The following is a 24,735-nucleotide window of genomic DNA, read 5'->3' on the forward strand; positions in this document are numbered from 1 at the left end:
TTAAGAACTTTGACAAATTAACCTTTATTTTATGATAAATGCTCACATATATGCACAATGACCTACTAATAAATACTTTCACATTTTAAATGATACTGTTAATACACACTCATAATGTAAACAAGGCAGATATCAGAAATTCTTTTATTTAGAAGATCATGAAACAGAAGCTTTGGAAGGTAAATGCTTTACTTCAGAAGCTCCAACTTTTGAATTCACATCCAAGACTTCTGAACCTTGAAATTTTCCATGGTGCATTTATTTGGGTAGGGTGCTAGTGTGTTAGTGGTTATTTCTGATCAGGCTTAGAGAAAAACTATGCACATATGTTTCAAAGTCTGTACTACATTAAAGTCTGATTTATAAGAAACAATGACGAAAGCGGGCTCAATATTTTGTCCTGAATAAAAATCAGTTGGTTATTCAAGAGGTCAAAAGGGGGAAAGGCAACTTGTCACTGGAATCCATAGAAAACAGGAGTAAATGCAAACTCTCTTCTAAAAACTAGAGGAAGTTTCAAAGTTAGTTACTATAATTTTTATTCAAATGTCCACAATGGAAGGTTGTCTTAAAAGAACGTTGTACTTCATTTTCCAATTTCATAGAACTGGAAATCGTAACAACAAAGCGACATTGAAAGTCATAATTTTGCAAAGATTCTCTTTGTGTTTAACAAGACAGTATTAAATGAGCAAACATTACACAAATTATACTGATAAACATACAAAACTATTTTTAAAACTCATGTATACATATGAAATGAGTTTCTCTGAATATAGAAAAATTAAACATTCTTTTCTAAATAGACAATACATGCAATAAACTCTTATAAAGAGTAGCTTTATAAAATCTACTGGAAACATTTTACTAAAACACTCCAAAGGTAAATACTAGTAATCTTCAGGGAAGATGTTGGAATGGATTTCTGGGTCATCATCATCATCATCTTTTTCAACTTTTTCATCATTTTCTTCAGGAATACATTTGCCACATGTTTTTTCTGGTTTCTTTTTCTTATAAGATGGCTTATTTTTCTCTTTGAACTTGGGATGTAAATCAGTAATTGTTTCTTTATCCAAAGCATGTTGTAGGCAGTTGTAAAACCTGTGAACAATTAAGTATTATTGCTATATCTGTGCATTTTGGAAGTTATGACTCAAATACACCTAGTACTTCTAGATATTGTAAAACAAGAATGTCCTATTATGAGCCTTATAACTAAAAACAGAAGTCAAAGAAAAATATTTTTTGTCTTTGTCATTGCCTAATGTTTTCAGTTCAGAAAAATCCTGACAAGTGGATTGCAATCACCTCAAAACAACCTGTATTCAATCTCCAATTTCATCCCAGATATAAGAGCAAAGGAAAAGACATTAAAATAAGAAAAAACAAAAGTATTATTTTATTAAAAATCATAAATGCCACAAAGCACGGGTGGCTCACACCTGCAATCCTAGCTAGGTTGAAATCTGAGGATCATGGTTTGAAGCCAGTCTAGTGTGGGCAGGTAAGTCCATGGGATACCTATCCCCAGTTAATAACAGATGAAGCTGAAAGTAGTATGCTAACCTTGAGCACAAAGAAGGTCAGGGACAGTGCCCAGGCCCTGAGTTTAAGCTCCAGGACTGGGGAAAAAAAAATCAGAAATCCAAGTGGCTCATTTTAGATCATTTTGAAATTTCTAGAAGGCTACTGGTACAGATCACTTCTATATAACTATACACATCATCATGTCTGTATAGACATGTATAGACAGACTATGTAACTATATGTAACTTTATAGAGAGACTATAAGGGAAGCATTTCAAAGGTACTGTGCCACCCAGATGAGATCTGGAAAACCTTCCAATAAATGGAGAAGCAGCTCAAGTCATGGACCAGGGACAGAAACCTAGAAAACACTATTTACCAAAAAAGGACAATAAATCCACAGAAGCTAAGGAGCACTACAATCAGGAAAGAAGGCACAAGTGATGTAATACAACTCTTCCTCCTCTGTATTTGCGTAAGTCAGACCATTCATCTCTTATGGCTCTTTTGTTTTCCTTTTCTTTTTGCCTTTCATGAATTTTCCCCTTTCTTTTATATAAAAATTCTGCCTGTGTCTCATGGCTGTAATCCTGACTACTCAGGAGGCTGAGATCTGAGGATCAAGGTTCAAAGCCAGCCCAGGCACAAAAGTCTGTGAGACACTAATCTCCTGTTAACCATCAGAAAACCACAAGTAACACTATGGCTCACAGTGGTAGAGTGGTAACCTTAAGATGAAGAGCTGAGGGACAGTGCCCAGGCCCAGAGTTCAAGCCCCATGACCCACAAAACAAATTCTGCTTGCAGTTTTAAGACCCATCTCACTTCTTCCCTGAGGCACATTTTTCCCCCAATTGAATTCTTGGAATAAATTAATGGTTTCCTATTTGGAAATCATAAGAGTATTCTATCTTTCTTAGGGTACTTAACATTTTTCAAGTTGCATTGTAGTTACTTAGGAGACAGTCTGGAGTCTCAATTTACGCTGCTATAGCTTTCCCAGCAGGGTTTGTTGGAGAGTTTCCTCTGAAGTCCAATGACTAGCAGTGTTTTATAAGCACTAACTTGTTGGGAGCCACACAAAACATGAGCTGTCATGTATGAACGGCAGCCTAACTTTGAGCTATATTGTCGGTATTGTGAATCACTTTCTGCTGAGACCTGATTACCATTGGGTACGAATGTGTTATTGCTTTATCTCTCTCTGCTGAGATCTATAGTGATGAGAGTAAACACGTGGACCTCTTCTGCCCACCTTTGTGCTGATAGGCTCCTGTACCCTGTATTAGCTGAATGTACTTCCTTAATAAACGAGCTCCTGCCTTGAGGGGTCTCGGGCGAGGGAGGGCTTGGTGCGGGGGGGTCAGTCAGCCCTCTCTTTTCTCGGCTCGTCCTGGTTGGGACGTTCTCCCTATCCCTCCTGTGGATCGGGAGGGACCGAGGACTAAAAATCCTGACACTTACTCATCTTTACTCAATCACCTTTATGATGGAATTAGGGCAACCAGAAACAAGTATTATATAACCAAGTACATATATAACATATACAAGTTTTAATCTGAGAGCAGAGGTAGACTAGGTCACACATGGAGTCCTCAAGGAACTTGTACTGTGGCTGTGGGCAGCAGGCAGCAAAGACCTGCCAACAAAAGGTCTTGCCAGTTTCTCATTCAGCCATTTACCTGCAGTATTAAGCACCCATTGCTTAACTCAAAATAGCTTAAAGACTTAAACGCAAGAACTGAAGCTTTTAATTCTTTTTTATCTTTTTATCAACTTTATTCTCAGGAGTAACCTAGAGTTAAGAAACCCTCACATTGCCAACTTCTGGGAATTATATTCCTTCTCACATGTGCCAAAATCTCACACTCAGATAATGAATTCTGGGTTGCAAATTGCACCTGTCGGTCAAGCCTTGTCAAAACTCTTTTTAAAAAATAAAGGAGGGGGGGCCGGGAGTTTGGCCTAGTGGTTAAAGTGCTTGCCTAGCATGCACAAAGACCCGGGTTCGATTCCTTGGTACCACATACATAGAAAAAAGCCAGAAGTGGTGCTGTGGCTCAAGTGGTGGAGTTCTAGCCTTGAGAAAGTCCAAGGACAGTGCTCAGGCCCTGAGCTCAAGCCCAGGACTGGCAAAAAAAAAAAAAAAAAAAAAAAAGGAGGGCCAGGGGCATGGCCCAGTGGTAGCATGCTTGCCTAGCAAACCCTGGGGTCAGTTCCCTGGATCCACATACACAGAAAAAACTGGAAGTGAGATCTGAGCATCCAAGCTCAAAGCCAGTCCATGCAGAAAACGTGGGCCTACATCTTAGCAAATAAGTATGCAAAGTTATTTTTTAAAAAATAGAGGAAAAAGTGTCATTATAACAAATTTGTTTCATTATAATCAAAATAAAATTATAATGATTTGTTGTGTGACACTCAAAATATACATGACAAAGAAAAAAATAAACTGTACCTTAATTATATGTATATACATATACATGTATATATGCATATGTATATATATATACACACACACATATATATACATACATATATATTGTTTGCCTAGCATGCACTGGGTTTGATTCCTCGGTACCACATACACAAAAAAAGCCAGAAGTTGTGGAATGGCTCAAGTGGTTGAGTACTAGCTCTACTAGATGAGAAAGCTCAAGGACGGTGCCCAGGCCCTGAGTTCAAGCCCCATGACTAGCAAAAAAAAATAAATAAAAATAAATTCAGAATTAGTGTGACTTATCAATTTCACTTCTAGATATATATCCAAAAGAACTGAGAGCAGGGACAGATATCTACACTGATGTTAAGAACAGCATTAAGTAAAAGGGAGAGATGATTTAAATGTCCACAAACACATGAATAAACACAAAAGTGGTCTACAAATGTAAAGGAGATTTTCCTTTTCTGAAACAGAAAAAAGTACTGCTACATGCTGTGGCACAGACGAGCCTTTAAGATGTTAGTAAATGAAGTCAGTCAGACATAAGACACATATCATCTTACTTATGTAAAATATTTATAGTAGTTGAATTGAGAGACAGAAAGGAGTAGTGATCACCAGGGCAGGAGAATGAGGAATGTGCAGTAACTGTTTAATGGGCACAGTTTCTGTGCAGGAAGATGGAAACATCCTGGAGATGTTCAGTGGTTACTGTTACACAGCGATGTCATTGTACTTAATTCTATTGGAGAAATTGGGAAATTCCATGTTATACTTATTGTACCTCAGTTTAAAAAAGAGTTAAGATTATCAACCCACTGGAAGTAGATGCAATTACTTTTGTCTTTCATATTCTGTTCTTAACAATATTATACGCTAATATATCCAGCCCTTTGATGCTTTGTTTTACTTTAACATTTTCTTATTACATAGCTGATGAAAAGAGGGACATGGTTAATTTCATTCTATTCCTAGCCAACTAGTGGTTTCATAGATCCATGTCCTGACCTCTTATTAATAGACACAAAGAAAGCCTTCCTCTTGTAGTTAGTAAATAGATCTGTACACTTTGTATTTTCACCTGGAAACCATTATGTCTGGATGATGGTATTGGGCCTGGTGTCAATTCTGTCTCTTGCAGTCTCCAGATTCTCTGTTTACAAAGCAGGCTACTCCTCTCACAGGCCTGGCCATGCCCAGATCAAGCCACAGGCAATCATTTGTGCTGCTGGCTATGTCTCTTCCCACGCACAGTGGGCTCACAAACTTTGCTTTCTATTAAAAAACACTTCACTTCTTAAATCTGATTGTCATTTTTGCAGACAATTTCTTTTCTTCATATATTTTTTTATTGTAATAGAAGGGTTACATTATATTTGCAAGATAGAAGGTACATTAATTCACGTACATTGATACCCTTTCTCAAGTCTTGGTCCCCATTTCCCTCCCCCCACCCCCACCCCTCATCTTGTTTTCCCCCCTTCACTATCCAATTTCAAATAACCAAATACAAATATATCCAATATATCAGATAACAAAGTGAGATACTGTAACAATATGAGATAATCAAGGGATAGCAAAAGAGATGAGAGATAATACGTTAAGGACAACAATCACTCATTATATGGCTTTGTTTCTATATCCTAGAGGTCCTTTCATTTAGCGTCATACTGTATGGCCTTATGTATTTAGGTTTTGCTCTATTGCAAATCTCTGCTAGGAGAGCCCAAGGTTTCTACTGATTATTACAAATGAGGGAAACCATTGAGCCTATGTTCCTTTGAGTCTGGATTACTTCACTTAATATAATTTTTTCTAAGTCTTTCCATTTTCTAACAAATGGAGCGATGTCATTCTTTCTGACAGCAGCATAGAATTCCATTATGTACAAATACCACATCCTGTTGATCCACTCATCAACTGAGGGACATCTGGGTTGGTTCCATATCTTTGCTATGCTAAATAGTGCTGCAATGAACATCGTTGTGCTAGTGGATTTAGTCTGACCTTGTTTCTGGACAATTGGGTAAATGCCTAGTAGAGGAATTGCTAAACATAGAGCTCCCCTATGACCCAGCAATTCCACTGCAGACAATTTCTTATTGCTAAAGTGTTCTATATGAGGACTTTGAGTTAAAAAAAAATCTTCCTTTAGACATTTGAATTATGAAACTGGTTCTACAACAGAATAATTTCAGTCTTTCCTGTGTGACTGCATAGCTCATCACCTCCCATATTTATTATTACCTTTTTCTCTTTAAAGCACCAGAAGGTACCGTGTCGCTTTTTCTGCACTTCCCTGAATATACAGCTGTTCCCAAAACAGCTCCCTAATTTGTTCACATTTTCAGAATTCACATGTAATCTTCTAATCAGTATCTTAAGACACTTTTTACCCTTCTTTAATTTTTCTCTGATTTTATATGATGAGCATAGCTCTCTTGATAGCAGCATGCACACTATAATCTTAAAACGTATTTCTGAGTTAATGGATTTAAAGCATAATTTGATTTTAGAGTTGGTGAATGTAGCTCAATTAACTACACCAGGTGTATAGTTAGTTGATCTCAGGCTATATTTATAATCTTGTTAAAATTCAAGTAAGGAAACAGAAAGAACTGATTTCCTACTTTCTATGTTTTAACAAACAGTGCCACGGGATTACTGTCTAATAAATGTATTAAACTTTTAGGACGATATAAGTAAGTTAATAGCTAAGAGTTCAAGTCTGTAGTCTGATGAGTAGCTAGCTGCTCTTCAATTGTTTACCTGGAATCATTACTTTAGTTACAATCTTTGCACTTTGGATGTTTTTACCAACCAGCTAGAAAAGTAAGCCGAGGGCCGGGAGTTTGGCCTAGTGGTTAAAGTGCTTGCCTAGCATGCACGAAGACCCGGGTTCGATTCCTTGGTACCACACACATAGAAAAAAGCCGGAAGTGGTGCTGAGGCTCAAGTGGTAGAGCTCCACTGTCCAAGGACAGTGCTCAAGCCCTGAGCTCAAGCCCAGAACTGGCAAAAAAAAAAAAAAAAGAAAAAGAAAAGTAAGCCGAAATGCTCTAAGAAATCCACTATATGTAACAGATGCTTCTCTACAATGTATATAATAAGGTACAAGTTATGTACTTTTCTTGGGAGAACTGAGAAAATGCTCAATCGATATTAGTTCTTTGCTTCAAATAAGGAGGTGGTGGTACTGATATGACTCTAGGTTGAATGAATGAAGCAGAAAGGCCACCCTTCTCTGAGAGCTCGCGACGTGACAGGGAGGGCCAGTCAATGCCCTGTGTCTCTGACTAACTCAACACCTTCCCCTTTCTCATGGATTTGATCTAGAATTGTGATAATTGGCCAATTTACGAAGGTATAGCTATCACTTTACACCTTTCGAATTTTTTATATTATTCTTAACTAGAGCTATTTCCCTCAAGTTAGAAATTAGAAAATTTAAGACACAGAATAACCAGGTAGAACCAAACTGAATAACTTGGCATAATAAGTGTTGGACCCGACTTTTGCCTTTTGGTGATTTATTTTACTTCTTTGTACCATGTTACATAAGTATCATTGAAAACTTCTAGAATGCTGTTTCAAAAAACTTCTGAATATTGCCAGGCACCAGTGGTTCACCTGTAATCCTAGGATGCTGTGATCAGAGGATCATGGCTCAAAGCAAGTAAATGGAGCTGTGGCTCAAGTGGTAGAGAGCTAGAAAGGCCTAAATATTAAGCCAGGTGAGATGGCAAAAGCCTGCAATCCAGGTAACGAAGTCAGATACAGTTACCACATGAGATTAACCGTAAGTGGGGGGAAAAAAAGAGAAAAGAAATAACTTCACATAGTACATTAAGAACAACAATCATAAAGACAAACCTCTTGTTTCCATAACCTAGAGTTCATTTCATTTAGTCTAATCCTGCATAACCATATGTACATAGCTTTTGAGCTATTGTGATCCTCTGTTAGAGGAACCCTAACTGTGTATTAATCATTATAAATGAGGGAAACCATAGAGCCTATGCTCTTTTGGGTCTGGCTTACTCCACTTAATATGATTTTTTCTGTATCTGACTTTGTTACCTGGTATATTGTATATGCTCTTATTTTTTTTTTATTTGAAATAGGGAAGGGAAGGGAGAAAACAAGATGATTGGGAGGTGGTGGGGGAAGGGAAAAGGAGACAAAACATGAGAAGGGGTATCAAGGCTCCCGAGGAGTAATGTGCCATTACCTGACGAATATAACTGTAACTCCTCTATATATTATCCTGACAAAAAAGTACAATAATAGTAATAATAATAATAAAAAAAAAAGCCTGTAATGCTAGCTGCCTTGGAGGCAGGGATAGGGTGGTAAAAATTCAAGGCCAGCCCAGATATGTAAGTTTTCAAAACAGGCAGATACTGGTTGTTGAAGCTACTCAGGAAGCTGAGATCCAGAGGATCATTGTTCAAAGCCAGCCTACGTAGAAAAACTTGGGAAACTCCATCGCCAAAATAATTAGCAAAAAGCTGGGCAGGAGGCAGGTGGTTAAGTGTCAGCTGAGTGAACTGGAAGCTCTACGTTCAACCTTGATAAGTAACAAGAAAAAAACACAAGATTTCATCTCACCTAAAAGTTAGGTGTCTTTTACCCCAGTAAGAGAGAAGCAAATGGCCAGACACAGATAGTGGTATGTACCTGCCAGCCACAGCAAACTGAGAAAGCAGAAGCAAAGTAAGAGTATAAGTAGAAAAGCTGTTGAGAATATAGAAGTGGTATGGATTAATATTTTCAAAGCTGACAGACAAGAATAACAGAAATAATTATACCTTTCAATTCTTTTCTTGTTTTCTTCCATTTTTTGATGTGCTATATTTAATAAGAAGTCAATATATTCTTCTGTCACCATCAGATTTCCCTTATGGCTTAATGGAACTTCTAAGCCATGTGTGCTCCGAACAGCCTACAAGGGAAAAACAAAAGAAAACAAAAAAACAGTTTAAATTTTAGATATAAAGACTAATAGGATAGAGACTTTAAAGATAAGTAAAGAAAAGTTCTAGTCAGGGTTGGGCTTGAAAACAGTTTGGTTTTACTATAGCATGTATGTCTGTCCTTTGATATAATTTAACGGAACGCAATTGAATCAAGAAAGATTAAGCACACTTCCTCATTATAGTCATTTTAAAGAAAGACATGCTATGTTTTGTCTTCAGAGAAGCAGAGTGTATCAAAGAATCCAGAGCTGAACAGTTCAATCTCACTATGGCTAAGAAGCTTTAAATCACAATTTAAAGAAAAGAAATAAATTCTTAAAAGAACACTTAAGGGAAAACAGAAAGGGACCATATGCCACTATCCCTTAGTTCTGCTTGAGCTGGAAAGGGTTAGAAGACTAAACCATGGCTCTTCCATCAAACAAAACAGCGATTTTGTTTCTTTCTTTTCCCCTCCCTCCCTACCTTCCTTCTGTTCTTCCATTCTTTAGTTCTGTCTTCCCTGACATTTCTAGGGCTTGACTCAGGGCCTGGCCACTGTGCCTAATTTTTTTTTTTTTTTTGCTTAAGGCTAGTGCTCTACCACTTACGCCACAACTCTATTTCTGGCTTTTGTTGGCTAACAGGAGACAAAGAATATTATGGACTTTCCTGCCTGAGCTGGCTTTGAATGCTTCAATTTTAGTTTCCTGAGTAGTTAGGATTACAAATGTGAGTCACTGGAGCCTAGCAGTGGCTGTTTCTTTTGTTGTTTGTCCCTTCCTCTTCTCTTTTTCCTTTCCTTCCCTTCCTTCCTTGTGCTTTAGGCTGGCCAATTTTAGTGGCCCTAGTATGAAAATAAATTTAAACAGTTGTTAAAGGTTAAAAACAAGACTAGGGCTAGGAGTTTGGCCTAGTGGTACAGTGCTTGCCTTGCATGTACGAAAACCCAGGTTCAATTCCTCGGTCCCACATACATAGAAAAAAGCCAGAATGGTAGAGCTCTAGAACTGAGAAAACACAAGAACAGTGCTTAGGCCCTGAGCCCGAGCCCAAGCCCAGGATTGGCAAAAAAACAAAAACAAGAGCAGAAAAAAAGCAAAAAGTAAAAGCAAAAGCCTATTACAGAGAGTAAAAATAAAAACGCATCTTTGCTGGGTATCTGAAACATTCTAGGTCTTTTGTATAGCAGGAGAAAGCAAGAAGAGCAAAAGGGGGCTCTTGCCTTTAAAGCTCATACTTTACAACAGGAAATAAACAGAACAAAAAAAAAGCAGAAGGAACACACACACACACATACACACAGGTGTTACTAAAACATGGAAGAATAACAACTTGTCTGAGGACTCAGATTTTGGAAAACCAAGATTTGAATTGAGATTTTTTAAACAAGAGTTACAGTTTCACCAGACAATACACAAAGAGAGGGGCCATGTTGACCAGAGGAAAACACAGAACAGAAGAGCACAATACAAAACATTTGGCAAACAAATGACCATGTAAGTCTATATGGTCATATAGGCATATTTAGCCATATAGATTTATTAATATCTCCATAAATAGACACATGCAAATAGTTTTGATAAGTTCTTAACTATTAGGTAAATTCTTAGAGACAAGTTTTTCAAAGGATTCTGACAGTATTGGGTAGAGGATCTTTATAGACTATTGGTATCCATAGTATGAAAACAAACGAAATAGCTACAAAGAGGGAAGGTAAAGAATGCAGACTGGAATCAAGGCAAGATGCATAGGTCTTGGAGTACAAAAATCAAGTACAAAAAGCAGGCATTTTGATAGGATATGAAATTAAGTAGACACACGACCAAAGGAGAAAAAGGTGAGGCTCTGCTTTTACTTAGCTCCAGTTGAAGTGTGGTGGGGACACAAACCAGTACTGAGGGCTTTGATTTTCTATTTAGTCATGCTTTATACATCTCTTCTTTTGTAAGGCTTCTCTATTTAGAAAATAGGTTATTTGTTAAAAATAGAAAATGTCTAGAGAGCTAGAATAGTGGGTAATCTGATCCAGCACAAAATCAAATAATATTTGCCATGCCAAACAGTAAATACCACAGGAGATCAGAACTGGGTAAAATAAGTAGGGGTTGGTTTGGCCAGGAAAGTACAAAAAAAAAAAAAAAGTGGGATTTGGGGGCTTCACAGATCATCTAGTCCAGGGTTGACATAGTTTTCTGTGAAATAACAGTAAATATTTTTGACATTGTGGGTCATACGGTGTCTGTTCAACAATTTTGCTACTGTGACACCAAAGTGAGCGTATCTAATGGCTAATCAGTGGGTAGGGAGGATCTGGCTCCTGAAGGCTATATACTTGACTCTAGGATAGTACTTTGCTGGACCTCTGAGAGGACTGAGAAATTCAGACCTGAAAGATTAAGGAGCTTGCACAAGTTCCTGGCATGACTGTGGTCCAGCTTAGCAATTGGGAAGACTTTAGACGCCTATGTGGCCCTTGCTACGATATCATGATGCTTATTAAAATTGGCAATTCACAAAAAGAAGAATAGAGAATCACATAACCATAGTATAAATTAAGACTGTAAATATAAAACCTCTGGGCTTTGCCCTCTGGGAAAGAGAATAAGTTATTGGAAGTTTTAAAGCATAAAAATGACAAGCAAGACTAGCTAGGATGTTCAATTATCAGGACCACTTTCCACCTAAAGAATCATTTTCCCAAAAGGAATCTTACCAACATAGTCTTTCCTCTTTTTCCAACTGTGATGCCAGAGTTCCTGAAACCAGAGTCAATTGCCACTGAATGCTGTAATAAAATAAAATATTTTATATTCTTGTACGTTAAATAATCAGTTCAGTTCATTATTTGTAGAAACATAGATAACTCCAAAACCTGCTAAGGATTTTTGGCTATATGGACTATACCTTAAATTTCTACTAAAATTCCTACTGGAATTTTAAATCAGTACATTGATTTCTGATGTGCAAGTAAGAACTAAACTAGAGTTTAGTAAGACAGATGTCTGGCTAGTGATAGTTTATATTAAGCAGAAGATAGGAAAGATCCTACTAATTCACATAACCATGTTATATAAAAGCAAACAAAATGAATTAAAAAATCTAAGTGAATGAAGCTTTCTCTAAGAATTTAACTGAGTGTGTGCTAGGCAAATGCTCTCCCACTTGAACTCTGCCCTCGGTATTATTGTTTTCAGATAGGGTCTTAAGCTTGAACAGCCTGGGTGGTATCCCTGAGCTTTTTTGATCAAGGCTAATGCTCTGCCACTTTGGCCACAGCTCTACTTCTGGTTTTTGGATGGTTAATTAGAGATAAGAGTCTCACTGAGCCGGTGCGGTTGCCCATGTCTGTAATCCTACCTACATAACTGGACAGTGACCCAGTGGTGGGGCACTCTTGTGGTTCCAGCTGTTCAAGACCCAGAGGATTACTGCAGTAGCAAAAAGCTTGTGAACTGCCAGGCACTGGTGGTTCACACCTATAATCCTAGCTACTAGAGAGGCTGAGATCTAAGGACCACAGTTCAAAGCCAGCCCAGGCAGAAAAGTCCCTGAGATGTGGTTTCCCAAATGCAGAGAAGAATTTCAGGGAGAGGGGGTTGGTAGTCCACAGTATATCTTGACCCAAAAAATTACTTGGCCCTATACGTCAACACAACAAAAGTTGAGAACCTTGATCTAAGTACACGTTCTCATTTTGAATTTATCTAGTGTCTTGATTTAAATAGAATGTGTTGGTGATAACCCTGTCCAGTTCATATTTCTAACCTGAATTTGACTATAGTCTTCATAAACATACAGCTAGTCTTTCTCATCTCATTCAGTTCTGACTTCAAACCCAATCCTATACCCAGTTCCCACTGACTCAACTGACAAAGCATTCTTTATGCTCTCTCTGGTGTCATCCTCCTCCACATTTCCAATCCCTGGATTGTTTGCTGCAAACAATCCTTACAGAACAACCAAAGACAGAATCTGCATTCTAGATGAGGCTATATGATACCACTTAACCTGACTGTTGCCTTCATCTCTAACCTTGACTGGCCTCCCTTCTGATATTTTTTGTTAATCCCTCTGCCTGGACTATTCTCACCATATGAATCATTATTTTATTCCTAAAATAGCTACTTCCTTAAAGAAAAAGTACCTAATTTCTTCAAACTACTTCTATTACTATATCTTCTACTACTCTCAAATATAGATCCTTGGAACACCATACTTATTACAATCACTGTCTCTCTTCCCTAAAATACAAATAAAAGCTCCTTAAGGAAGAAATATATTTTCTTTTTCTTTCAATTTTCCCTCAGTACCCAAAAGATTTCCTTGCAAGTGTTAAGAGTTGTAAATGAGAGACTTTCCCAGTTTCTCCAATTTGATTGCAATTAGGTCCTTTAATGTTAGATTCTCACTGAGGCTTTTAGCCTAGAATATTATGGCTGAGCCTTTTCAGGTCTAACATTTACAACGGGACCTGGTATGGAAAGAGTAGAATTAAAAGTTTGGGTTATCGGGTAAGTAATACATTCTAGTATAATGAGGGAGTAAAATAAAGAAAGGTAAAATTCCAGGGAGAAACCAGGCACTGGTGGCACTAATTATATCTCTAGTGCTCCTGTTCCTCAGGCCCCATTCTCTTTCTCTTTTGCCCTTCCTCTAGAGATGATTTATCTAAGCTCATTACTACTTTAAATTCTGCATACTGATATCTCCCCAAAGTGTATATTCAGCATGCCTTTGAGTTCAGATTTCTACCCAAATACCAGTTTGAAATTTTCATTTACACGCACATGTTGTTATGACTGAACGGTACCCACAGGGTTTCAGAATTCTTGTGTTGAAGAGCCTAACCCCAAGGTGACTGAATTTTGACACAAGGACTTGAGTAGTAAATCATTCAAATGAGGACTTTCTAGTAGGGTCTGAATCAGTAGGATTGGAATCCTTTATAAGAAGAGATGCTAGTGGTATGTACTGTGAGGAAAGGCCAAGAGAGGATACAGGATAGGCTGCAAACCAAGGAGAGAGGCCTGAGGAGACACCAACCCTGATGATGGACTCCCACATCCAGAACTATGACATAATGAATCCTTTGTTTCAACTTACCCAACCTATGGTATTTTCTTATGGCAGCCCTAGCAGATGGGAAAATTAGAAAGTTGTCAATCATATCTAACAGATATAGAACTTTGGATTCCCATCTTTTCAAACTCCAGCACTCCCATATAAGTGAGTAAAGAAATACTCACAAATACCCAGATGTGCAAGCTAGACCTAAGGAGTTACCTTTGATATGTTTTTTTCTCCTCCTCTTTCAGGCTGCTGTTCCCCATGTAACCTGCCTAAATTTGGTAAGTGAAATATTGAAATCCATCTTGAATTCTCTTCCATTTTTATACCCTTTACAGTATTGTCATGTTAGGCCTATAATGGAACAAAACTGAGGTTTTACGACACAATTCTTATCAAGATACTCATCCTCAACCTTTTCCTGGCACTCAGAAAGCAGTCCCAGGACTTTGCCTTTGCCTACAGGGCCCCAGACAACCTGGTCTCAGCCTCTCATCTCTGCTGGCTTTTCCCGTTAGACTCTGTTCTTTCTTTTCTGCAAACACATGGAGGACGAAGCTCTTTCCTGCTCTGACATTCTGTACTGTGAATTTTTTCCTTTGCTTGCACTGTTCATTTGTGTACTCTTTTTGCCATTTTTTGGTCTTAAAGAAACCTCTTTGATAGGCCTATATGAAGATTTCCTTTTATGCTATCCTCTATCAGCAGGTTGGTGGCCTCTCTACCTCAAGGGCATTTTGCGCCTGACAATTCCCATTTTATTTTCCTGTGCAATTGCTTATTTTTGCTGTCCTACCTTAAGATATGGACCAAGATAGTCTCTATAATCACTGGTGAGGGCCTTTAATACTTGACATATGGGGACTAAGTACATTGTTGATAAATGAATGTTTAGAATACAATACAATTTAATATGTAATTCACAAAAGGTAGAAAAATGAACAGGAGTGCCAAGCACTGGAGGCTCACATCTGTAATCTTGGCTACTCAGAAGCCTGAGATCTGAGGATCATAACTCAAAGCTAGCAGGGGCATGAAAGTCCATGAGGCTCTTATTACCATTAGAAAACCGGAAATGGCGCTATGGCTCAAAGTGGTAGAGCACTAACCTTGAGCTGAAGAGTTAGGGATAATACCCAGGCAGAGCTCAAGCCCCACTACCAATCAAAAAAAAGAATAGGAGGATAAATTATTGGATCACAACCAAGGAGATGGTTAATATGAATTCGAATGATGAAAAAGTTATGAGTAAGATTAAGGACAAAAACAGGTCATGGGGCCAGGAGGTTAGCCTGTGGTACAGTGCTTGCCTAGAATTCACGAAGACCTGAGGTTGATTCCTTGGTACCACATATATAGAAAAAGCTGGAAATGGTGCTATAGCTATAGTGGTGGTATAGCTCTAGTCTTGAGAAAGCCCAAGGACAGTACTCAGATTCTGAGTTCAAGCCCCAGGACTGGAAAAAAAACAAAACAAAACAAAACAAAAAACAGAAATCCTAATATGGATGCTATATTTTGCTAGTGATTATTGGGCCCTCTTTTATCTAATATAAAAAATAAGTAAATTGATCAGATACATTAATCAGATAGTTAAATAAAACAGCAAAATAATCTAGCAACCAATTATTTTCATAGGTGATTTAATGCTTCAAGATCTATGAATTCAAGTACAATTACAAATATTTACCAGAAACTGCGCATCCTCCAACTGCCGACACTGCACATGAAGAACCAATGGCTCAAATTTGAAAATGGCATCACCATTTGCTTTTTTCAAAGCTACCATCTAAAAAAATGAAATGTGATACCATTAGATGAAACTATACTATCCTGTCCTTTGGCCACCCTTTACCTTATAGTTCTAGCTTTAGCTTTTCCTAGAAGTTTTCAGGCCCACACATCCTATTTCTTCAGTAACATTCTCTTTGCTTTCTTGGTCCTCTTTCATTAAAAATGTATTAATTTGCTTATTCTAACTCTCCCATGAACTTTCTGTAACACTTTTCTAACCATCTCTCTACCCTAAGAGAGTAAAATCAGTACATTTAATTCCCGCAGTGTGGCACATAAAAATTGCAGTAGGAAGACTTTAGATTCTTTGTGAGACTGAGGCAGAGATATGTGTATTGAGAAGAAAGTGTTCCTTTCTTTCTAGAAGACACTCTTCCTTTTTTTCTAGAAGAACTTTGTGTTGGATACAGGATATACTAGTAAGCTAACCTATCCTAATGCATACAAAGAACTCAGGTCACAGCCAGTACAGTTCTGTTCCTTTTGTACTGGGCACAAGAGTATTTCCTTGGAGTTATTTACCTACATGTGTAGACCCATCAGAGCAAGTTCATATACTCTTTACTACAGTACAAAGTTGAATGCATCCAGTCACAATGCTTGTTAGCTATATTACAGATCTGCTGGGCTGGAGGTCTGACACATCACACCAAGTGCTGGATTTTATATAATTTATTTTTTCTCACTTTCAGTAAACATGATACCACTTGACCCTGTGTATTTGTTGTCTGTCCTAACAAATCCTGAGTTATGCACTGGCATATTTTTTTTGTCTGCTGAGCATTTCTGGGCAATACTCTCACTCCTTCATACTATTTGATTCTGGTGAGACTGTCAATCATGACTCAATCACTCATCACATTCCCTACATATCAGAAGCCTCAGATGCCAAAGCCTAAGGATACTGCATCATGTCACCAGTAAAAATAATTGGCCTACAATGGAGAACATGATTGATCCCTGGGATGGATACATGAATATAAGAAAGTCTTTTCTGCTGGGATTTCTGGCAGCTGTCACTTTTGCCACAGAGATTTTCTGCGGAAGGAGAAAGTAATGGCCAACATGGAGAGAAGCCGGTTTCCAAAAATGGAAATGGAAGAAGCGCTTGGAAGACAAGATTTGAGAACCTGAACCAATAATGGCAGACTCACTCTATATCCAGCTCTGTCATTTCCAGTACTTTAATTATGCTTTTGGTCTGAGATGAAATTGGATTTCGTTTTATTTTGTGCCAGTCCTATGGCTTGAACTAAGGGCTTGAGTACTGTTCTTTGGCTTTCTCAAAGCTAGTGCTTTACCACTTAAGCTGAGGAATGCTTCTGGCTTTTTCTGTGTACATGGTACCTAGGAATCAAACCCAGGGCTTTGTGCATGCTAGGCAAAGCACTCTACCACTAGGCCAAACTCTTTGCCAGAAATTGGATTTCTAATAATAATTGGGAATAAAGCATCTGCTAACTTAGATTAACTCTTCAAACACTTCAATTGAGGAAATTGAGCACAGAATATATGACATATTTCTGTTAGTAGTCCATACAAATAATGTGTAACTTATTCCATATAAGTAATGTGTAACAGATTTGCAATACAGAAGGTTACGGTAATGCACAAAGGTTATCCTCCCTCCTTCTATAATTGATTCCAAGTTACAGAGTCATTACAAGGCAGGACTGAAATTCAAAATTTGGATCCAATGTGTCCAATGTCTTTATCAACTTTCTGCTATGCATAAAGTTGTCTGCTGAGCTATAATATGAATGCCTGCAAACATTTCTACTTCTGTGCATTTTATCTCCAAATCCCAAACAAGCCAGAGTAGTAAATGCTTTCTAGATTTACAATATTCAGCTGTTATAATCACACATATACCTTAACCTGAATAATCTATCTTTTTCATATAAAAGTAACAATGGACAGGCATGGTAGTGCCCTCAGCTTCTGGACCCAGGAGGTGGAGGCAGGGGATTTTTAAAGGGTAGCCAGTCACAATTAATCAATCAATCAGTCAATCAATTCATCAATCAATATTTTAAGGTATCTGTGAATTTAAGTTTATTTATAAGTACATAAAAACTTACCACTTCATTTTTTACACAAGGTTTGTGCGTAACCAGTAGCCAGCAACAGTTTTGTTTCTGAACCTCAAAACCATTTACACCCTAAAATGATAATTTATTTAAGCACTTATAAGTACAATATATAGTATATTTAAACTTTGTTACAGTAACTGTGAATAAGTTTTATCCAAAAACAATTCAATAAAATCTGAAGTAAGGTTATCCCCAAACAAAAATGAACCCAAACAGTTTGATATATAATTTAAAAAGCAAAAGTATTCAACACATTTTTCTTTTGAAATATAGTCATGGATCACTTTATATATATTCTTAAGTGGAACTAGGATTCAAAAAAGTCTGACTTTCAAGAAGACAAGCATTTTACACTGACTCAAACTTGACAAATGTTTATTTGCACAGTTGTGTTCCATATACACAGATACCTGAATATACTGCAAAGACCATGTAGAAAATCACATGCACAGAAAATACTATACTTCCACAAAGTAACTATTATAATGGGTGGACAGGAGATTACTTTCTGGCCTTTACAGCTGCGCAAGTACTGAGTAACTTTGGTTATCACTGTAAGATTTTATAATTTACACATCTAATCTGTGTTAGTTATTGTCCCTCTCAGAGCCAAAGTGTTGCCCCATTTTGCAAAGTTCATGGAATTTAATGGACTGATTTAGAAATTAATGATCTACCTTATTCCATTTATCTAAAGCTCCCATTTTATTGTTTTCATTTTATAAATCATTCCAAATAGGAGTAAAAATGTAGTGCAAGAAAAGAGAAACTAAAGTAGATATTCACATAAAGTCTTAAGCCAGTTCAGAAACAGTGATTACTATCACCTACAAGAAGATAGTATGTCTTTATGTTGGTATATGCTTGGGTAAAGGAGGAGAAATTTGGAAAAGTTTGAGATACGTAAAAATGGTCAGGAAGAAAAACATAAATAATAACATAAACAAGTTAAAATGATGAGAAAGTTCAGTTTCATATCAATGTTTAAGAAGTAACGGTACCCAGTCCCTGAAGAATGCAACTGTAACCCCTCTATACATCACCCAGAAAATTAAAAAAAAATTTTTTTTTTAAAAGTTCAGTTTCAGTAACTAGCTAAAGGTAACAAGTACTGAAAATGAGTTAAAAGGTATAAAACATGGGGCCGAGAGTTTGGCCTAGTGGTAGAGTGCTTGCCTAGCATGCACCCAAGACCTGGGTTTGATTCCTTGGTTACTACATACACAGGAAAAGCAGGAAGTGTTGCTGTGGCTCAAGTGGTAAAGCTCTAGCCTTGAGAAAGCCCAAGGACAGTACCGAGGCCCTGAGTCAAGCTCCAGGATTGGCAAAAAAGAAAAAAGAAAAAAAAAGGTATAGAACAGTGGAGGCTCGGATTTTAGATGTAAAAATATGCAATAAAAGTCAGAGTGAGTTACAATATCCTGCCTGAAGGCCAATCTGGTCACCAGAGATGTGGCCCTTGCTTGTAATTAAAACACTCAAAAGTAAAATGAGAGAAACTGTACGGGTGAGGGGAGTTTGAGATTCGGAGAATGGAAATGAAAAAACAAAAATAAGGAGTGTGGCTCAAGTGGTAGAGCAGTGGTGAGTGAAGACCTATCTACTTTCACCTCATTTAGCATTTAACATGGTTTGGAAAACAACTGCAAAAGTTTACTTGAGTTAGAGTAGTAGAAGGGGGGGGGGCAAGATTGACATATGAATAAGCAATATTCCTCAAGATGCCTTGCAAATAGTGCAAAAACATGTCTTGTTACTTGGGAAATCAGCAAAGGACCAGCCAATTCGGGCCCTAAAGAGTGGACCTATGGATTAGTTCATGCTGGATGAACTAATACAATACATGGAGAACTTTTTTTTTTTTTTTTGCCAATTCTGGAACTTGAACTCAGGGCCTGGACACTGTCCCTGAGTTACTTTTGCACAAGCTAGCAAGCCACAGCAACATTTCCGGCTTTTTCTGTATGTGTGGTACTGAGGAATCGACCCCAGAGCTTCAAGCATGCTGAGCAAGTCACATTCTCTGCTCCTATAAGGAAAACTTTTAAAGCACGGTTGGGGCTGGGTGAAGACAAAAGTTTCAGGAAATGATCCATTTCTTCCCCCGAAAGACTACCGTGATGACTGTTGTTATTGTCATCATCTTCAGATGTTGGGGTTAGAAGGGGTTGAGCTTATGCATCTGTAACTTCACATAAGCAATCACTCCTAGGACTGGTTTGGTTCCTACAGCAAGTGCACACACGGGGCACTTATTAACTCGGAGGAGCTGCAGGAGTGGAGCGGGCCACTAGGAGGCAACGAACGTATTCTTAACTCTGCAAGACGTTCACACACCCACGGGAGTGAAAAAAAAAACCATTTGCGGGGAGAGACGGAAGTCAGAATCTCGAGGGAACTTAGCCAGGCTGGCAGTGCTCCAGATCCCTCTAGTATTTCAAACTGCAACAGAACAACAAAAACCCAGGGACAGCGTCCGAGCACTGAGTTCAAGACCCAGGACCGGCTAAACATGAAAGGAACATTCTTTTAGCCGAATTCCAGGCCGCGTCACTTATCGAGTCCCCGAGACCAGCCGTCCCGGGGGCCCGGAGGACGGCGGGCTGGGCCGGCCATGGGGTGCGCGAGCGCCGGGCCTGGCCGGACGGGCCGTGGGGTGCGCGGGCTCCGGGCCTGGCCTGGCCGGACGGGCCGTGGGGACGCGGGGGCTCCGGGCCTGGCCGGGCCGGCCGTGGGGCCGGGTCGCTCCAGACGCGCCCCCCGCGGGATCCCGGGCGGAGGGAGCGGTGGCGGTGCCCAGGCGCCGCGGGGGAACCCTCACCCCGTCCAGGAGCAGGATGCGGCCGGCGCAGGAGCTGGTGGTGACGAACTGATCCCGCGAATTCAGCAGCCACACGAGCTCCACCACGTCCTCGTCCACGCTGCCTTTGCGGCTGAGGTCCGCTCGGCTCAAACGCTGAGCCTTCCACCTCCCGAACTCGGTGCCGGGGTCCAGGTGCAGCCGGCCCCTGGGCGCGGCCATGATGGCGCGGACGGTGGCCGCGGAGGCTCGCACTTCCTTGTCCGCGAGGGAGGCGGAGCCTCGAGGTGGAGCCTGGGAAAGTTGACAACGGCCGGCCCGCTGCAACTCTGCCATCCCGGCGGGCCTGGCGGGTTCTGGTCCCCCATTCTAGAGACAGGTAAGTGGTCAAAGAATGAACACATTTTAAAAAATTAACAATAAATTCCTCTTAGTTACGTAGGAGGTGACCGGCTGTTTCCGGTGAAGCTTGCTGGACTTTTTTTTTTTTTGGGGGGGGGGGTTGCACTCCTCTCCCGAGGTCCCCCACAGGAAAGCCTTCCTGCCAGGCTTCTCCCGGGGTGGCCAGGCCTGGCTGCAGCTCTCCGGAGCGTCTCCCCGCCCTCGGTCCTGGGGGGATTTGTGTTTAGGTTCTCACAGCACGGGATCTGGGGGGGGGGGGGTGGAGTCCTGTACCCCCTCCTCCCACCCCACCTGCCTAAGGCCAAAGGCTGGGAAGCCCTCCTCCAAGTTCTCACAACCCTAGGTCTCCCCAGCTCCCCCAGAACCCTCACCCCCACTGCCTGCAAACCAGGGTGACAGGCTTCCTTTGGGGGAGAAATGTATATAATTTGATGGACTCTGTGCCCTTCACCCAGAATAGTCTTGGAAAGAAAAGTTTATCAAGCGATGACACACTCTGTTGACACTTGGTTGTGTGTATTCCTGAGGTTCTGGAGTTCAGTAGCCCTGGACTGTGCATTGACCATTGAACCCTGCCCTGTGAAGGCTGCAGTGTGAAATTGGTTGTCCTTTTCTATGGAGAGTTGGCTTGGTGAGTCCCACCGAGACCTCCTGCACTGTGTCTGGTCACTGATCTAAGTCAGATCATCAGCTGATCTCACTCAACTCTCCCAACACTGGAGACCAACATACTGGGTTGATCTATCCCAATTGAACATCCTCCCCACCACCCAGAACTTAGCGGGGTTCCGAATAATCACTTTATCAAATGGGTGCTCAGAACCACATGGTGACTGGCCCGCACATCCAGGGAGACAATTTTCTTTAGCCACCTTAATTTTGTTTTTAATATATGTATAGAAGTGGAGGCGTGGCTCAAGTGGTAAAAAACCTGAAGCTGTGAATTCAAGCCCCAGGCCAGCATAAAAAAGAAATTTCAAATTAAATATATTTCTGGGTTATGAAACATAGTCCTGCATGGATCAAGGGGTAGCAATTTCAAAGTACTAACTTCAAACCCCAATATGACCAAAAACTAAAAAAAGAAAAAAAATGAAATAGCTATTACAATAAGCCAAGGTTAACAGCAGTACATCTTTCAAAGTTTCCATTTAAAAACATTTTTCCCTAGAATTCCTCAATTTTACTTCTCTTGTAAGTGTCCCATGTCTCTGGCTTTGTGGATTATTCATTCTATGTTAAAATGTATGTCTTGATCATTTTTCTTATACATTTCATTTAAACATTATGGGTTCAAACATAGTCTGTAAAAGAAAATCACTGCTAGAATTTTAAACTTATATTATCATTAGAGTTGGCAACTTTTCAGACTAGGTAAATAGTAAAACCAAAAATTAAATCAGTTCTCCAAATTATTTTTTAATTTAATTTTATCCTTGGGATGATGGATAGAGAAGTTACAGTTACATTCATCAGGTAATGGGTACATTACTTCTTGAACATTGTTACCCCTTCCAATGTTTTTCTCCCACTTTCACTCCCGGAGTCCCCTCCCACTCACCTTATTATTCCCTTACCTTCCCATTATCAAATACACAAATTAAACTTACAATTTACCAGGTATCAAAGTCAGATACAGTAACAACATGAGATAAACTTTAAGGGGAAAAGAAAAGCAATAGCTTCACATAGTACATTAAGAACAACAATCACAAAGATAAATGAATTTTTAATAAATAGATAAATAAAAATATAGCCTAAACTTTATATTTAAGTGCGCTATGAAGGTCTGTGGAGGTTACAGTTGACCTCTTATAGGTAATAAAATTGTAATTAATTATAATTATAACATCTTTTGTGTTTTACTGAATTTCCTGAGTTACATACATTTAACAATTTTTGAACTCTTAACCATAAAATATATGATCCTACCTGTAGGTTAGTTAAATTGTATTTGTCTAGCTTCAATCTTTAGCAGTTTTTGTTCAAACGCCAGTATGGCTATGGGAAAAATAAAATAATATGGCATTTTTTTCTTGGTAATTAAAGGTGATCTCTGCTAGCATTTCAAAGGATGAGATTTAAGGGATTATATAATAAGAAAAGGGTAAGAAAATCAGCTAGCAACATTTAAGGTGTATATTTGCTTCTAGCTCTACTTCAAGTCTTTAAACTCGTGATGTTTTCTCATTCATGAAATGGATGGTAATGTTATCTTTATTTCTGCATAAATATAATCTTAATTTGTATCAATTTCTACTCAGGAAAATAATTAAATCAATAGAAAGTGATTTAATTATACTTTTTGAATAAAAGTTATTGTTGGTCCTTGAGAATTATCATAATTACCGTTAGCGTGTCATGTTGCTTTATTTTCTTTTTTTATATAATTCTCTTTGATAGAGGGCCAGTATTATGAAGCAGATGCTGTTGCTGGAGTTGAGTTCAAAGGCAATTAGTACTGACTGGAGCCTGATCAATCAGAATGGCAAAGGCTTAATGGGAAAAAAAGATCAAGAGAAGCAGAGTAAAAATTAGTGCTATTGAGGTCATGCTCTATCTCCTTACAAACACTGTAAACACAGTGTGGTAGACTGGCCAAGGCAGGTGGATTCCTAAGCCCAATATTAAGTTTTATGCCTTCATTGCTCCTTTCTCTCACTTTACTCAATGTCAAAATGTAGGAGAGATAAAATGTTAGGTAAGGGGCTGGGAGTTTGACTCAGTGGTAGAGTGCTTGCCCAGCATACACAAAGACCAGGGTTCGATTCCTTAGTACCACATACATAGAAAAAAGCCAGAAGTAGTGATGTGGCTCAAGTGGTAGAGGGGTAGCCTTGAGAAAACCCAAGGAAAGTGTTCAGGCTCTGAGCTCAAGCCCAGGACTGGCAGAAAAAAAACAAATCAAAAAGTTAGGTACAAGATGCAGGTCCTGTTTCAGAGTTTTTGGTTTTGTCGTCTGTCCTAATTATAATTAATTATAATGAATAATAATTTTATTATTAGGCTGTCTTTGAGGAAAATAATGATGTCAGAATAATAATTTACAGAATACCAGATGTGTTTGAAAGATAAAAAATAGGCACCAAATATGGAACAAGAATTTGGCATTTTTCATATCCTATATAGTATATGTGTGTGAATAGAGCTCACAGGAACTAAAGATATTTGACTTCTTTCCTGTTTGTCCTTTGTATTTTGTGACTCCTGTGTGTGTGTGTGTGTGTGTGTGTGTGTGTGTGTGTGTGTGTGTTTTGCTCTTCTTTTCTGTTTGTCCTTTGTATTTTGTGATATGTCTGCGTGTTGAATAAATAGCAACGATTGTTTGGTATTAATACTTTAATTACTTTCCTCATCTGGATACTTTTCAGATAAAAGTTCTTTTTTTTCTATAGCCAGGGTCCTCTAAATATTATCACATTAAATTAGGGATGGTTATATGATTATGGAATGAGGTATATTTTCTAAATAAGAAATTGGGAGGAGTAATAGGTGGGAAAGAAGTATTGGTAGGTACTATATACAGAAACAAACACTTTCAAAGTTCTGTAACAGGCACTTTCCAAATTTCTAGCACATGAACTCTGCATTGGAGTCCAGTTTTCAGACAGAGAAGGCTCAAAAAGTCTCAGAAAGGAAGAGCTC

At 38.9% G+C, this 24,735-nt stretch overlaps 2 protein-coding genes across 5 annotated transcripts in view; one reads left to right on the forward strand and one right to left on the reverse strand.

Annotated features, from left to right (window-relative positions):
* On the reverse strand, window positions 1-21,052 carry Tyw3 (tRNA-yW synthesizing protein 3 homolog). 4 transcript variants are annotated; one of them, XM_090334601.1, is made up of 6 exons: window positions 20,710-21,052; window positions 17,877-17,957; window positions 15,692-15,790; window positions 11,648-11,719; window positions 8,785-8,918; window positions 1-1,104 (listed from the first exon to the last, which is right to left on the reverse strand). In XM_090334601.1, the coding sequence occupies exons 1-6, from the start codon at window positions 21,022-21,024 to the stop codon at window positions 891-893; spliced, it is 915 nt and encodes a 304-aa protein (XP_090190727.1). In that variant the 5' UTR covers window positions 21,025-21,052; the 3' UTR covers window positions 1-890. The 4 variants fall into 4 exon arrangements, with proteins under 4 accessions (XP_090190727.1, XP_090190728.1, XP_090190729.1 ...); XM_090334602.1 differs by lacking the exon at window positions 17,877-17,957; XM_090334603.1 differs by lacking the exon at window positions 15,692-15,790.
* Cryz (crystallin zeta) overlaps window positions 20,985-24,735 on the forward strand; it is a 24,151-nt gene continuing 20,400 nt past the window's right edge. The window contains exon 1 of the mRNA XM_090334600.1: window positions 20,985-21,067. The gene's annotated coding sequence lies outside the window, so the exon portion shown is untranslated. The remainder of the gene's footprint in view (window positions 21,068-24,735) is intronic.

The sequence above is a fragment of the Megascapheus bottae genome, chromosome 6 (genome assembly GCF_031878675.1).
Source record: "Megascapheus bottae isolate mThoBot1 chromosome 6, mThoBot2.hap1, whole genome shotgun sequence".
NCBI lineage: Eukaryota > Metazoa > Chordata > Mammalia > Rodentia > Geomyidae > Megascapheus > Megascapheus bottae.